Source organism: Hypanus sabinus, chromosome 2, assembly GCF_030144855.1.
Source record: "Hypanus sabinus isolate sHypSab1 chromosome 2, sHypSab1.hap1, whole genome shotgun sequence".
NCBI lineage: Eukaryota > Metazoa > Chordata > Chondrichthyes > Myliobatiformes > Dasyatidae > Hypanus > Hypanus sabinus.
The window spans coordinates 14,039,055-14,055,140 of record NC_082707.1 but is presented as its reverse complement, the minus strand read 5'-3'; the positions used below and the strand labels follow the sequence as shown (position 1 = coordinate 14,055,140).

At 43.1% G+C, this 16,086-nt stretch overlaps 1 protein-coding gene across 3 annotated transcripts in view; it reads left to right on the top strand.

The window, feature by feature from the left end:
- The window catches only part of phc3 (polyhomeotic homolog 3 (Drosophila)), a 156,188-nt gene that overhangs the window by 114,461 nt on the left and 25,641 nt on the right, over positions 1-16,086 (top strand). For all 3 annotated transcript variants that reach the window (XM_059992214.1, XM_059992194.1, XM_059992204.1), the window contains 2 exons: positions 7,650-7,818; positions 12,435-12,549. In XM_059992214.1, coding sequence (XP_059848197.1) covers positions 7,650-7,818; positions 12,435-12,549 — 284 coding nt within the window. The remainder of the gene's footprint in view (positions 1-7,649; positions 7,819-12,434; positions 12,550-16,086) is intronic.

The following is a 16,086-nucleotide window of genomic DNA, read 5'->3' as shown; positions in this document are numbered from 1 at the left end:
CTTCAAAATGAAAAAATAGAATAGAATTGAATTGAATTGAATTTTGGTTTATTGTCATTTAGAAACCACAAATGCAATGCAGTTAAAAAATGAGATAATGTTCCTCCAGAATGATATCACAAAAGCACATGACAAAACAGACTACACCAGAAAAGCCACATAACGTCTGGCAATCCCCAATCCAGAGTCTGGAGAGGCTGCTGCGTATTAATATCGCGCTACCATCCTAGCGTATAGAGATATTAAAGATAGAAAAAGAGCTGTTTCCGAAGATGCAAGCATAGGAGTTGCTGTTAGGCGCCATCATCCTAAGCTCCGCCCTCCATTCTACCGTCTGCCTTAGCTTGGAGTAGATTTACTTTGAACTTTGACAGTGTAAACTGAAAGATAAAGAGTTCATTGTGCAATTAGAGTCAAAGTTCAAAGTAAATTTCTTAATCAGAGTTGATGTAGAGAAACATAGAAAACCTACAATACAATACAGGTCCTTCGGCCCACAATGCTGTGCCAAACATGTACTTACTTTAGAAATTACCTAGGGTTACCCATAGCCGTGTATGTTTCTAAGCTCCAAGTACCTATCCAGGAGTCTCTTAAAAGACCCTATTGTATCCACCTCCACCACAATCACTGGCAGCCCATTCCACGCACTCATCACTCTCTGCGTAAAAAAAAAACTTACCTCTGACATCTTATCTGAACCTACTTCCAAGCACCTTAAAACTGTATCCTCTCGTGCTAGCCATTTCAACCCTCGGAAAAAGCCTCTGACTATCCACACAATCAGTGCCTCTCATCATCTTATACACCTCTATCAGGTCAACTCTCATCCTCTGTCGCTCCAAAGAGAAAAGACCAAGTTCATTCAACCAATTTTCGTAAGGTATTCTCCCCTATCCAGGCACCATCCTTGTAAATCTCCGCTGCATACCTTCTATAGTTTCCATATCCTTCCTGTAGTGAGGTGACCAGAACTGAGCACAGTACTCCAAGTGGGGTCTGACCAGTGTCCTATATAGCTGTAGCATTACCTCTCGGTTCTTGAACTCAGTTCCACGGTTGATGAAGGCCAATGCACCATATGCCTTCTTAACCACAGAGTCAACCTGTGCAGCAGCTTTGAGTGTCCTTTGGACTCAGACCCCAAGATTCCTCTGACCCTCCACACTACCAAGAGTCTTACCATTAATGCTATATTCTGCAATCATATTTGACCTACCAAAATGAACCACTTCACACTTACCTGGGTTGAACTCCATCTGCCACTTCTCAGCCCAGTTTAGCATCCTATCGATGTCCCGCTGTAACCTCTGACGGTCCTCCACACTATCCACAACACCTCCAACATTTGTGTCATCAGTAATTTTATTAACCCAACCCTCCACTTCCTCATCCAGGTCATTTATAAAAATCACGAAGAGAAGGGGTACCAGAACAGATCCCTGAGGCACACCACAGGTCACCAACCTCCATACAGAATATGACTTGTCTACAACGACTCTTTACCTTCTGTGGGCAAGCCAATTCAGAATCCACAAAGCAAGGTCCCCTTGGATCCATGCCTCCTTACTTTCTCAATAAGCCTTGGATGGGGTACCTTATCAAATGCCTTGCTGAAATCCATATATACTACATCTATTGCTCTGCCTTCATCAATGTGTTTAGTCACATCCTCACAAATTACAATTACATTCAGGCTCCTAAGGCACGACCTTTCTTTGACAAAGCCATGCTGACTATTCCTAATCATATTATATCTCTCCAAATGTTCATAAATCCTGCCCCTCAGGATCTTCTCCATCACCTTACCAATCACTGAGTTAAGCCTCACTGGTCTATAATTTCCTGGGCTATTTCTACTCCCTTTCTTGAATAAGGGAGCAACATCTGCAACCCTACAAACCTCCAGAACCTCTCCCTTTCCCATTGATGATGCAAAGATCATTGTCAGAGGCTCAGCAATCTCCTTCCCTCACCTCCCATAGTAGCCTGGGGTACATCATGACTTAACAATTTGATGCTTTCTAAAAGCTCCAGCACATCCTCTTTCATAATGTCTATATGCTTAAGCTTTTCAGTTCACTGTAAGTCATCCCTACAATTGCCAAGTCCTTTTCTGTAGTGAATACTGAAGCAAAGTATTCATTAATTACCGCCACTGTCTCCTCAGGTTCCATGAACACTTTTCCACTGTCACACTTGATTGATCCTATTCTCTCACATCTTATCCTCTTGCTCTTCACATACTTGTAAAATGTCCTGGGGTCGGTCTTAATCTTGCTTGCCAGGGACTTCCCATGGCCCCTTCTGGCTTTCCTAATTTCATTCTTAAGCTCCTTCCTGCTAGCCTTATAATTTTCTAGATATATCATTACCTAGTTTTTTGAACCTCTTGTAAGCTTTTCTTCTTGACAAGATTTTCAACAGCCTTTGTACACCATGGTTCCTGTACCCTATAATCCTTTCCCTGTCTTATTAGGACATACCTATGCAGAACACCACATAAATATCCCTTGAACATTTGCCACATTACTGTTGTACATTTTCTTGAGAACATCTGTTTCCAATTTTTGCTTCCAAGTTCCTGCCTGATAGCTTCATATTTCCTCTTATTCCAATTAAATACTTTCCTAACTTGTCTGTTCCTATCCCTCTCTAATGCTATGGTAAAGAGGATAGAATTGTGATCACTATCTCAAAAATGCTGTCCCACTGAGAGACCTGACATCTGTCACCATATAACATCCTGAGATTAATTTTCTGGCACGCATTCACAGTAGATACAAAAAGGCAGAATAGAATCAACGAAAACTACATACAAACAAAAATGAGCAAACAACCAATGTGCAAAAGAAAACAAACCATGCAAATACATTAAGTAGATAGGCAGGTAGGTTGATTGATAGGTAGATAGAAAATATTAAGAACTTGAGCAGTAGTGTGCTTGAATGTGGGTCCATAGGTTTTGGAACCAGTTTAGAGTTGAGGTGAGTGAAGTTATCCACTCACCTGAACTCTTACTTTGCTCTCATGCATCAGGTTACAGCAGCTACTGTGCTCCTGCAACAGGAAGGGGTTAAGGCTCCTATACTTCCTTCACCTAAGGTTCCTGTATCTCCTTCATCCTAGGCCCCTGTTCCTCCTTTACCCTAAGCCCCTGTGCCTCCTTCATCCAAGGCCCCTGTATCTCCTTCACCTTTAGGCCCCTGTGCCTCCTTCACCTCAGGCTCCTTTCCACCTTCACTTCAGGTTCCTTTACTTCCTTCACCTCAGGCTCCTTTTCAAACTGTTGGTTTCATCAATGCTGACGGAGGATGTTTTTGAAATTCCAAGACAAATGTAATTATTGGTGTGGACTATAGCTTACTTTGGTTTCCTTCAGTTTTTCTGTGCTTTCTTTCTTGTTGCCAATTGGTGGGTGGGTGATAGGTTACTTTTTGGGTGAGGGAGGGAGTAGGTGTTTGATGTTATTGAGACTGTTTTTTTTTTGCTGGGAGGAGTTTAGGATTAGAGGTTTGAAGTTTTAGCTGAGTGTCCGGGTCAGTGATCTGAAGTTTTTGTGTAAGGGAGAGGTTGAGGGGGTGGTCTGGGGTTTGTGAGTTTTTCTTTTTTTTGTGCAGGTGGGTCCTTAAAGTCTTCCATGGTTTTTCTGTATTTTATGGCTATCTGGAGAAGACGAATTTCAGAGTTGTATTCTGTGTACGTACTTTGATGATAAAGTGAAGCTTTGAACCTTTCACCTAAGGCATCTTCACCTCGTTCAGTGTTATTATCACTGACAAATATGAAGTTTGTCATTTTGTGGCAGCAGGACAGTGCAATGCATTAAAAAATTGCTATGAGTTTTGATAAATAAGCAAACTAACAAATAAATAAATAGTGATGAAATGGAATAGCAAGGTAATGTTCATGGATTCATGGACCGTTCAGAAATCTGATGGTGGAAAGGAAGAAGCCGTTCTTGAAACATTGAGTGTGGGTCTTCAGGCTTCTGTACCTCCTTCCTGATGGTAGTAATGAGAAGAGGCTATAGCACAAATGGTTGGCTTTGTTTAAGATGGATGCTGCTTTCTTGAGGCACCACCTCTTGAAGATGCCCTTGATGGTGGGGAGGCTTGTGCCCGAGGTGGAGATGGCTGAGTTTACAGCCTTCAGCAGCCTCTTATGATCATGTGTATTGGAACATATTTATATTGGAGCCAGTTATAACAGTGGGATAGAAGCTTCCCTTGAGCCTGGTGGTACATATTTTCAAACTTGGTATCTTCTGCTCAGTGGGAGAGGTTGAAGAGAGAATTTCTGGTGTGGGAAGGGTCTTTGATTACGCAGTCAATCTCCTGTAGGTATTCACTCAAAATGGTGGAGGAACTCAGCAGGTGAGGGGATATCAATGGAAAGAAGCATCTGTGGAAAAGAGTCTCAGGCTGAGGCTCTTCATCAGGACTGGAAAGGAAGGGAAAGGAGCCAGATGAAGAAGGTGGGGGAGGGGAGGAAGAAGTACAAGGTGGTAGGAGATAGGTGACACCGACAGAGCAGGAAGTGGTGAAGTAAGGAGCCAGGAAGTTGATTGGTGAAAGAGATAAGGTGCTGGAGAAGGGGGAATCTGATAGGTCTGTGGAAGAAAGGGAAGGGAGGTGGGAGCACTGGAGGGAGGTAATGGGCAGGTGAAAAGCGAAGGTGTGAGAGGGAAACTGGAACGGGGAATGGTGAAGGAGAGGAGGGTGGGCAATTACCAGAAGTTCAAGAAATCAACGTTCATGTCATCAGGTTGGAGGCAACCCAAATGGAATAAAAGGTGAGGCCAGTCTGAGTTTGGCCTCATTGTGGCAATAGAGGAGGCCATGGACTGACATGTCAGAATGGGAATCAGAAGTAGAACTGAAATAGGCGGCTGCCAGGAGATCCCACTTGGTGAAGCAGTCTCCCAATCTGGGTCAGGTCTCACTGATATACAGGAGGCCACATCAGGATAGTATAGATGACTCCAGATTTGCAGGAATGTCTCCCAATCTGGGTCAGGTCTCACTGATATACAGGAGGCCACATCAGGATAGTATAGATGACTCTAGCAGATTTGCAGGAATGACTGTTTGGGGCCCTGAATGGTAGTGAGGGAGAAGATGTAGGGGCAGGTGTGACAGTTGTTCCACTTACAAGGATAAGTATCAGGAGGGAGATCAGTGGGAAGGGACAAGTGGACAAGGGAGTTGTAAAGACAACAGTCCCTGCGGAAAGTGGAAAGTAGGGGAGAGGGAAAGATATGCTTGATGGAGGGATCCTGTTGGAGATGGCAGAAGTTACAGAGAATTATGTGCTGGACATGAAAGCTTGTGGGGTGGTAGATGAGGACAAAAAGAACCATATCCCTGGTGTGGTGACAGGAAGATGGGATGAGAGGTGATGTGTGCAAAATGGAAAACGTGCAGGTGAAGCCTGCGTTGATGATGGAGGAAGGGAAGCCCCTTTCTTTGAAGAAATAGGATATTCCAGTAGTTCTGGAATGAAAATCCTTATCCTGAGAGGACATGCGGTGGAAACGAAGGGGAATGGCATTTTTACAAATGACAAGGTGGGAAAAGGTATGGTCCAGATAACTGTGAGAGTTAGTGGGTTTATTAAAGTTATCAGTAGATTGACTGTCTCCAGAGATTGAGACAGATCAAGAAAGGGCAGAGACTGTCAAGAATGGACCAAGTAAATTTGAAGGCAGGGTGGAAGTTGGAGGCAAAGTTGATGACAAGCTCAGCATGGGTGCAGTTATCGATGTAGAGTAGGAAGAGTTGGGAAGCGATGCTGGTGTAGGCTTAGAATATAGACTGTTCCTTGTAGCCGACAAAAAGGCAGGCATAGTTGGGACCCTTGTGAGTGCCCATGGCTACACCTTTGGTTTGAAGGAAGTGAGAGGAGCCAAATGAGAAAATGTTGATGGTGAGAACTAGTTCCGCCAGACGGAGGAAAGTGGTGGTGGAGGGGAGCTGTTTGGTTCTGTTGTCCAGACAGAAGCAAAGAGCTTTAAGGCTCTCCTGATGGGGGATAGAATTGTATAGGGATTGGACACCTACAGTGATAATGAGATGATTGGAACCAGGGAACTTAAAAGTCATTGAAAAGAATGAGAGTGTGTGAAGTGTCACAGATGTAGATAGAAACTGACTGAACCAAGGGGATACAACAGAGTTGAGGTATGCAGACGCAAGTTCTGTGGGACAAGGGCAGGCAGAAACAATGGATCTACTTGCAAAGTTAGGTTAGTAGCTCTTGGATAATAGGTAGAAATGGGAGGTGCAGGGTGGTAGAACTATGAAGTTGGTGGCTGTGGATGGGAGACCCCCAGAGTTGATGAGGTCAGTGATTGTGTGGGAGACAAGGGCCTAGTGTTCCTTAAGTGGGGTCCTGTTCAAGGGTAAGTAAGAGGAGGTATCTGAAAGTTGCTGTCTGACCTCAGCAAGGTAAGGGTCAGTCTGCCAGACCGCTGCAGTGCCCCTCTTAACTGAGGGTTTGATGGTGGGGTTGAGATTAGTGCGGAGAGAGTGGAGAGCAGCACATTTAGAGGGAGTGAGGTTTAACTTGGAGAGAGGTGTATGAAAGTCGAGATGGTTGATGTCATTTCGGCAATTAGTGATAAAATGATCTGGAGCAGGCAGAAGTCTAGAGTAGTTTGTCCAAGAAGAGGAGAAGGGTTGAAGATGGGAGAAGGGGTCATCATTGTGGGCTGGAGAGTCCTTGTGAAAGAAGTAGGCACAGAGGTGGAGATGACAGAAGAAGAGATAAGCATCATGGTGGGCGCAGAACTCTCTGACATTGATTGCAAGGGGACAAAGGTGTGGCCCTTACTGAGGACATAACTGTTCTTCTAGCATTTTATGATTTACTTAGATGCTTCCTGGTCTGCTGTGTTCCTGCAGCGTGTGTTTGGATTTCCAGCATGTGCAGATTGTCTCGTGCTTGTCAATGGAAAGGAATTGACGTTTCGTGCTGAAACTCTTCATCAGCACTCAAAGACAGGGAAGAAACCAGAATAAAAGGTGGGGGAGGAGGAGTACAAGCTGGCAGGTGATAGCTGAAGCCAGGTGAGGGGGCAGTTGGGTGAATTTTTTCTGATATTGGAGGTATTCAGGAGACAAAGTAGCATCTGTGGTGGGGAGAAGAAATAATTAACTAATTATTTTTATTTAATCTATTTATTTAGAGGTACAATTTATTTAGACAGTGAGCAGTAGGCCCTTCTGGTCCTTTGAACCATGCCGTCCCAACAACCCCATAACCATGATTAACTTTACCCTACAATGCAAGTTACAATGACCACTTAATGTATCCAGTACATGTTTGGACTGGGGGAGGAAACCGGACCACCCAGGGAAAGCCCAGAGGTTCCATGGGGAGGACGTACAGAGACCCTATTCAGAAAGGTACTAGAATTGAACTCTGTCTGGAATAGCCCAAGCTGTAATAGCATCCTGCTAACCACTATGCTACTATGACGCACAAAATCTAATGATACCTCAGTCTGATGACGACCTGTGTTCAAGAGGTTACAGATCAGTGGAGACAGGTCTCATGCATTAACCCTTTCCACGGACAGTGATTCGGCTAGTTTGAGACTCATTGCAATGATTTTGATAACATGATGATGGCCATCCCTCTAACAGGTGAGCCGTTCCTCACTGCTGACCGATCAGCCCGTCAAACAGAAGGTGCCATGTGAGGATCCAGCCACTCCCCCTGCCCCTGTGCAGCCAGTTGGGGAGCTCCAGAGTAGCGCTAGAAAATCGCTGGAAGAGTCCCTCGACAGCGATGTGGATGACCTCACTGCCGAAGGTTTGTAAATCTTGGGGAGTGGAGGGAGAAAAGGTGAAAATGGGCTGGAATTTTCTCTGACAAGGGAATGGCTCTGGGACTTAATTCCCTAGAGCCTAGGAGAATGAAGGAAGATTTGATAGTGGTATACAAAATTATGAAGGGTGTAGATAGGGTAAATGCAAACGGGCTTTTCCCACTGAGGTTGAGTGAGGGTAGAACTGGAAGTCATGGGTAAAGGGTGAAAGGTAAAATGTTTAAGGGGAACTTCTTCATTCAGAGGGTGTTGCAAGTGTGGAAGAGCCTGCAGTGGAAGTGGTGGATACAAGTTCAATTTCAACATCTGAGAGAAACTTGGATAAGTATATGGATGGGAGGGTTATGGAGGGCTATGCTCCAGGTGTAGATTGATGGGACTAGTTAGATTAATAGTTTGGTACAAACTATTTTGGCTGAAGGACCTGTTTCTCTGCTGGAGCATTCAATGACAATAAATGACTTTACGTTATACAGTAGGGCCATTTTATCTATTCTGTAGTTTTTTCCAGTCTTCTGCAGAGGTCCTTCCACAAGATTCAGATTCAGGTTTATTTATCACAGAAGAACCCTCCTCATTCATCTTATCTCCAGTGAGTACATGCCCAGAGTCTTCAGACACTCCTCATGTGTTAACCCTTTTATTCCTGGGATCATTCTCATGATCCTCCTCTGGACACTCTCCAGTGCACATCCTTTAAGACCATAAGACATAGAAGCAGAATTAGGTCATCCAGCCCATTGAGTCTGCTCTGTCATTCCATCATAGCTGACTCAGATCGTACTCAAGCTCATACACCTTATGTCACACCATATCATTTGATGCCCTGACCAATCAGGAAACTATCAACTTCAGTCTTAAATATACCCACAGATTTGGCTTCCGCTGCAGTCTGTGGCAGAGCATTCCACAGATTCACTACTCTCTGGCTAAAGAAGTTCCTCCTTACCTCTGTTTTAAAAGGTCACCCCTCAATTTTGAGGCTGTGTCCTCTAGTTCTGGATGCCCCACCACAGGAAACATACTCTCCACATCCTCCCCATCTAGTCCTTTCAACATTTGATAGTGTTCAATGAGATCCCTCCGCAGTCTTCTAAATTCCAGTGAGTACAGGCCCAAAGCTCCAAACGCTCCTCATATGTTAACTCCTTCATTCTTGGAATCATCCTTGTGAACCTCCTCTGGACTCTGTCCAATGACAACTCATCCTTTCTGAGATATGGGGCCAAACTGTTGACGATGCTCGAAATGCAGCCTGACTAGCATCTTATAAGGCCTCAGCATTATCTCCTTGTTTTTATATTCTATTCCCCTTTAAAATAAGTGCCAACATCACATTTGCCTTCTTTACCACAGACTCAACCCATAAATTAACCTTCTGAGAGTCTTACATGAGGACTCCTGTCTCTTTGCATCTCTGATGTTTGAATTTTCTCCCCGTTTAGATAATATTACGCACTATTGTTCCTTTTACCAAAATGCATTATCATACATTTCCCAAGACTGCATTCCATCTGCCACTTTTTTGCCCATTCTTCCAATTTGTCTAAGCCCTGCTGTAATCGCATTGCTTCTTCAGCACCTCCTACCCCTCCACCTGTCATCATATCATCCACAAACTTTGCCACAAAACCATCAATTCCATTACCCAAATCATTGACAAACAATGTGAAAAGTAGTGTCCCAATACTGACCCCTGAGGAACACCACTATTCACTGGCAGCCAATCAGAAAAGTCCTCCCTTTATTCTCACTTGCTGCCTCCTGCCTATCAGCCATTCCTCTATCCATGCCAGTATCTTTTTATTTTTATTTTATCTTGTTGAGCAGTCTCATGTGTACACCTTATCAAATGTCTTGTGAAAATCCAAGTAAGTGACATCCAATACCTCAACTTTGTTTGCCCTGCTTGTTTCTTTTTCAAAGAACTCTAACAGATTTGTCAAGCAAGATTTCCTTTCATAGAAACCATGCTAACTTTGACTTATTTTATCTTTAGTCTCCAAGTACCCTGAAACCTCATCCTTAATAATAGACTGGGAAGTCATTTAGTTAGAAAAGGGGCCCAAAACTTCTCAGAATACTCCAAGTACATCAAAGCATACATTGTTACGTGTTGTTTGCGTTAACATCCTATACACCTAAGGGTGTGTTGGGGGATACCCACAAATATCTTCAGTCCCCACCCACACATCCCATCAATAAATTCATCTTTTCCTTTTTTCATCCTCTGACCTCCCAGTAAGTGAGCCAATAAACAGCACATATTTGAGCCTATCCTCTGCTGTTATCTATCTGGAGTTTGCATGTTCTCTCTGTGACTACTTGGGTTTCCTCCATCTGGTCCAGTTTCCATTAACATCCCAAAGACTTGCTGTCAGGTTAAGTTTATTATTGGATGCATATTTAGCCTTCAGCTCTGCTCTCTCTACACCCATGTCTGTGTGGTTAGGCACAGCTCAAATGCCATTTATAACTTTGCCAATGACTCATCAGTTGTCAACAGAATTTCAGATGGTAATGAGGAGGCATACAGGAGTGAGATTGGCTGGTTGAGCAGCATCACAATAACAACCTTGTACCCAACATCAGTAAGACCAAGGAATTGATTGTGAACTTCAGAAAGAGGAAGTCAAGGGAACACACACCAGTCCTCATTGAGTGATTGGCAGTGGATAAGCTGAGCAGCTCCAAGTTCCTGGGTGTCAGCATCTCTGAAGATCTGTCCTGGGCACCACATTTTGATGCAGTAATGGACAAAAGATAAAAGTTCACACACATGTCAGTGATAATAAACCTGATTTTGATTGTCATGTGTTCTGTGATACAGGGAAAAGCTTTTTGTCTGCATGCCACTCAGACACATCATTCCATACATAAATCATCAGGATTGTAAAGAAAATACAGATTAGAGTGTTACAGTTAAAGGGAAGGTGTAGTCCAGTAAACAAGTAAAGTGCAAGGGCTACAATGAGGTAGGTTAGTTGCTCTGTACTTTGCATTCCCCAACCATTTTTAATCCATTGACCCCTATCATTAACCAAGGGATCTGTGGACCCCAAATTGGGAACCCCTGTTCCTGAGTATTCAGGGGAGCACTAGAGAATTACTGAAGGTGGAGAGGAGGAGCAAGAGTGATAGGGCAGGGATGGAGTGCAGATGGAGGATTAGTATCAATAGTAACAATCAGTTGGACGAACTCATTGGGTCAAGCAGTATCTATGCGGAGGGAGAAGAATTGTCAGCGTTTCAAAGTTTTCATTGACTTAGAGATACAGCCAGAACAGGCCCTTCCAACCTTTCAAGCTGAGCCGCCCAGAATCCCCCGTCTAATCACAGGAAAATTTGCAATGACCAATTAACCTACCAATCGGTACATCTTTGGACTCTGGGAGGAAACTGGAGCACCCAGAGGAAACCCATGCAGTTGTGAGGAGAGTTAAAGTAAATTTATTATCAAGATACATATGTGTTACCATATGCAAATTTGAGATTAATTCTCAAGATTCAAATTAATTCATTGTCAAAGACTTATACAACCTTGAGATTTGTTGCTCACAAATAGCTGCAAAGCAAGAAAAAGAATAAAAATAAAAATAAAAGACCAAACCTCAACGTGCATGAGAAAGAGTTTTTTTTAAAAGCATGCAAACAATTGAAGCGAACAACAGCTGCATTCCAGTGAAGTTGAGAGAAGTTTATTGTCACTTAACTAAGCATGTGTATGTAACATATATAACCATGTAGTGGATATAGAAGCAAGACAATGTTTCTCTGAACCAAAGTGTAAAGCACAGTACTACACATAACACATGATAACTTATGAACATAACTTCTGAACCAAAATTGAGTTCTCAGATCTACTGAAACTGGAGAGGGTGCAAAGGAAGTTCATGAAAATGATTGCAGGATTAACTGGCTTGTCAAATGAAGAATGCTTAATGGCTCTGGGCCTGTGTCCACTAGATTCAGAAGAAAGAGGGGTGAACTAATTGAAACCTATCGAATGGTGAAAGGCCTTGGATAGAGTGGATCTGGAGAGGATGTTTGCTGTGGTAAGACCGGAGGACACAGCTTCAAAATAGAGGTGGGGTCCTTTTAGAACGGAGATGAGAAGGAATTTCTTTAGCCAGAAGTTGATGAGTATGTGCAAATTTATTGCCACAAGGCAGCTCAGAGCACCGGAGTTTGGAGTTCACTGTGGGTGTCCTCTGTAAGCCAGTGCTCCTGTACTCCAGTTTCCTCCCACAGTTCAGAGACATACCAGTTAGAAGGTTAGTTTGCCATTATAAATTGTCCTGTGGTTAGGTAAGGATTAAATTGGGGTCTATTGGGGATTGCTGGCCTTTTCCGCACAACATCTCTAAAATAAATAACTAGAAACCGGACCACCCTCCCAGCAACATGGTGCTGTAGTAAACTTCCCTGTTCTATTTGTTTCAAAAGGTCAAGAACCACAGTTAAAGATGGTACACACTGCAGAAATTCACACACCCCAGCAATCAGGTGATCACGGTAGTTCACCCTCAGTAGAACACGCCCCACCCAACAACCTGACTCACATCACAGAATGATGATGTTTTTGTTATTGAAATTTCAGAAGGGATGGAGGGCGGCGACCCACATATGCTGAAGTGCGAATTCTGTGGTAAAATGGACTATGCACACAAGTTCAGAAGATCCAAGCGATTCTGCTCCATGTCCTGCGCCAAAAGGTACGACTTTAGTGGTTGTGTACTCAGTGCTGCTATGTGCTGGTTAAGGTTAATATATAAGCAAATGAGTAACTTTTGATAAATTTCCTGGACATTAGCTAAATCAGATACAGTGAGCATTTGATAATTGGCTACACACACAAAACAGAAGAACTCAGCAGGTCAGGCAGCATCTATGGAGAAGAGTTTTCCAGTGGACATTCCAGGCCGAGATCCTTCTTCAGAACTGAGACAGATGTGGGGAGATGCCTGAATAGAAAGGTAGGGGGATGGAAAGAAGGCTAGCTAGAAGGTGATAGGTGAAGCCAGTGGGTGGAAAATGTCGAGGCTGGAGAGGAAAGAATCTGAGAGGAGAGGAGAGCAAACCATTGAAGGAAGGGAAGTAAGAGGGCACCCAGAGGGAGGTGATAGGCAGGTGAGAAGTGAAAGGTCGGGGGGGGGGGGTGGTGGGAATTGGTTTACTGAAAGGAGAAGTCAATGTTCATGACATCAGGTTGGAGGGTACCCAGACAGAATATAAGGTGTTGCTACTCCACCCTGAGGTAGGCCTCATCTTGGCACGAGGAGACAATGGATCGAAACGTCGGAACGGGAATGGGAATTAAAATGTTTGGCCATCAGGTAGCATGACAACCAGCAGTTTGATTGTTCAGAAATCTTGATGGTTGCGTGGTAGCAAAGCAGTTAGCATAGTGCTTCACGGCACAAGCAGTAAAATAAGATCAAGGTTCAATTCCTACTGCTGCCTTTAAGGATTAATTTAAAACAAAATTAATAGAAATAAATAAAATGACCAAAGTACATATATGTCACTGTATACAACCTTGAGGTTCATTTTCTTGTGGGCATTCACAGTAGATACAAGGAATACAATAGAATCAATGAAAAAGCTCACACAAACAACGAAGAGGAAACAATTGATGTGCAAAAGAAAATAAGCAGTGTAAATAATAAAATAAATAAATAAACAAACAAACAAACAAAAAATGTCATTGACAACATGAGTTGTAGAGTCCTTGAAAGTGAGTCCACAGGTTGTGGAATCAGCTCACTGTTGAAGTGAGTCAAGTCATGCACGCTGGTTCAGGAGCCTGATGATTGAAGGTAAATAACAAGGGGCCAAATATCGGATCCTCCTCTTCATACATGTCAGACCATGTTGGAATGATAGTGTAAGAACATAGCAGAAGAGATCTGCTCAGACATTCAATAGGATTGTGTCTGATCTGCTTCAGATCTCAACTCCTTTGCTAGTCACCCATTACCCTCAATTCCATCCTCCTTCACAATTGTGCCTGTTTTCCCCTGTTACCCAGCCTCCACAAGCCTCTGTGGTAGACAATTCCAGAGATTTATTACCCTCGGCAAGACATTTCTGACCACCTCAGTTTTAACTGACTGCCCTCTTCTCTCCAAAATACACTCAGTGACAAGTTTATTAGGTACACCTGCACACCTGCTCATTAATGCAAATATTTAATCAGCCAATCATTTGTCAGCAACACAATGCATAAAAGCATGCAGACATGGTTAAGGAATTCAGTTGTTGTTCAGGCAAACATCAGAATGGGGAAGAAATATGACCTAAGTAACTTAGGCTGCATCCGTATCCGAAGCTTTTTCTCTTCGTTTTGACCCTCCGTCCACACTGAAATGGCGTATTCCTGCCCCGAAAACAGAGCTTATGTAAAATGCTCTCCAGAGTGTTTAAATCTGAAAACACCGATTGGCCGGTGTAGTGTGTACGGGGTAACTGAAGCTTTTTAAAAATACTGTCACGATGTGCCGGAACAGATGGTAGCGGCAGCGCGGCACTTTATTGTTTTCTTGAACGCAACCTCCACAACACTGGAGGCCAGCTTCAGGAGACTGTCCCTGAGCAGAATGTTACTGCAGCTTTGCAGTATGACAGAGAATTTCTGCTTCCCAAACATCCTAACAATTTCAGAACAGATGGCAATGAGACTGAAATCAGAAGAGTTAGAAATGTACTCACCAAATACTTTGACCCATAACTTACTGAATAAATAAGTATTCTCACTTTGCCTTGTTTTCTGTCCTTGCTTGTATAAGGTGGTTTACCTATTTATGCAAGTACTTCTCTGACAATAGATGTGTTACAGCCGAATGTAACATTGTATGGAAATACAAGATAACACTGATGCAGACATGTTTTATACATTTAACAAGGTGCTTTATTAATGTATTGCTTGTGCAAACGTTGAATGGATTCAATTGTCACTACTTCCAAAATGTTATTTTTAAGTAGTAGCTTGTGTTTGGCATAGGCGTGAAAATGTTATGGCCAAAAGAGGAAAATTGAAAGTTTTACTTTTATTCAGGTAGAAAGTAAAATCACTTTTGCCCAGTAAACATGAGGAAATCTGCAGATGCTGGAAATTCAAGCAACACACACAAAATTCTGGTGGAACGCAGCAGGCCAGGCAGCATCTATAGGAAGAAGTATAGTCGACATTTCGGGCCGAGACCTTTCGTCAGGACTAACTGAAAGAAAAGATAGTAAGAGATTTGAAAGTAGGAGGGGGAGGGGGAAATACAAAATGATAAGAGAAGCTAAGAGCTGGAAAGGTGATTGGCAAAAGAGATACACAGCTGAAGAAGGGAAAGGATCATGGGAAGGGAGGCCTAGGGAGTAAGAAAGGGGGAGGGGAGCACCAGAGGGAGATGGAGAACAGGCAAAGAGTGATGGGCAGAGAGAGGAAAAAAAAGGGGGGGAATAAATAAATCAGGGATGAGGTAAGAAGGGGAGGAGGAGCATTAACGTAAGTTAGAGAAATCAGTGTTCACGCCATCAAGTTGGAGGCTACCCAGATAGAATATAAGGTGGTGTTCCTCCAACCTGAGTGTGGCTTTATCTTGACAGTAGAGGAGGCCATGGATAGACATATCAGAATGGGAATGGGATGTGGAATTAAAATATGTGGCTACTGGGAGATCCAGTAACTCGTTTTGTTGCAAAATACAGCAAAATAATACAGAAAGACATGGAAAAAATATAGGCAAACAAATGAGGTAACAGCAAATTTCAGTTTTGCCCAGTAACAAGCCTTATTGGATTTAGTTGTAGCTGTCGTCCCTTTCATCGGTGAAGAGTCTATGGCTGTAGGAAATGTTTCCAATACTGTCCATGAACTTCCTGTTGGTTGTCTCCATACATTCCAGTATTTGTTTTTTTAGTTTTAAGTCCCCCTGCGCAAGAGCCAACAGCTGTCCGTTGTTTGGCAATTTCCTTTTTAAGTTTTTCTAGTCTGTAACTGGACAAACGTGCTCCAAGTCTTTCATGGCAAGATTCGACACCAGACATGTTGCTTGTTTTCTGTAGATGTGTCCTGCGCATGCCCAGTAGGAGGAGATTCACCCAAATACCCATTTTAATGTGGATGGAGGTATTTTCAAAATACCTGGTGTGGAAGTCTATTGTTTTTACGCAAAACCGGTGTTTTCAAAATTATCTGGTCTAGTGTGTACGTAGCCTTAGACTGTGGACTGATTGTTGGTGATAGATGGGTGATTTGA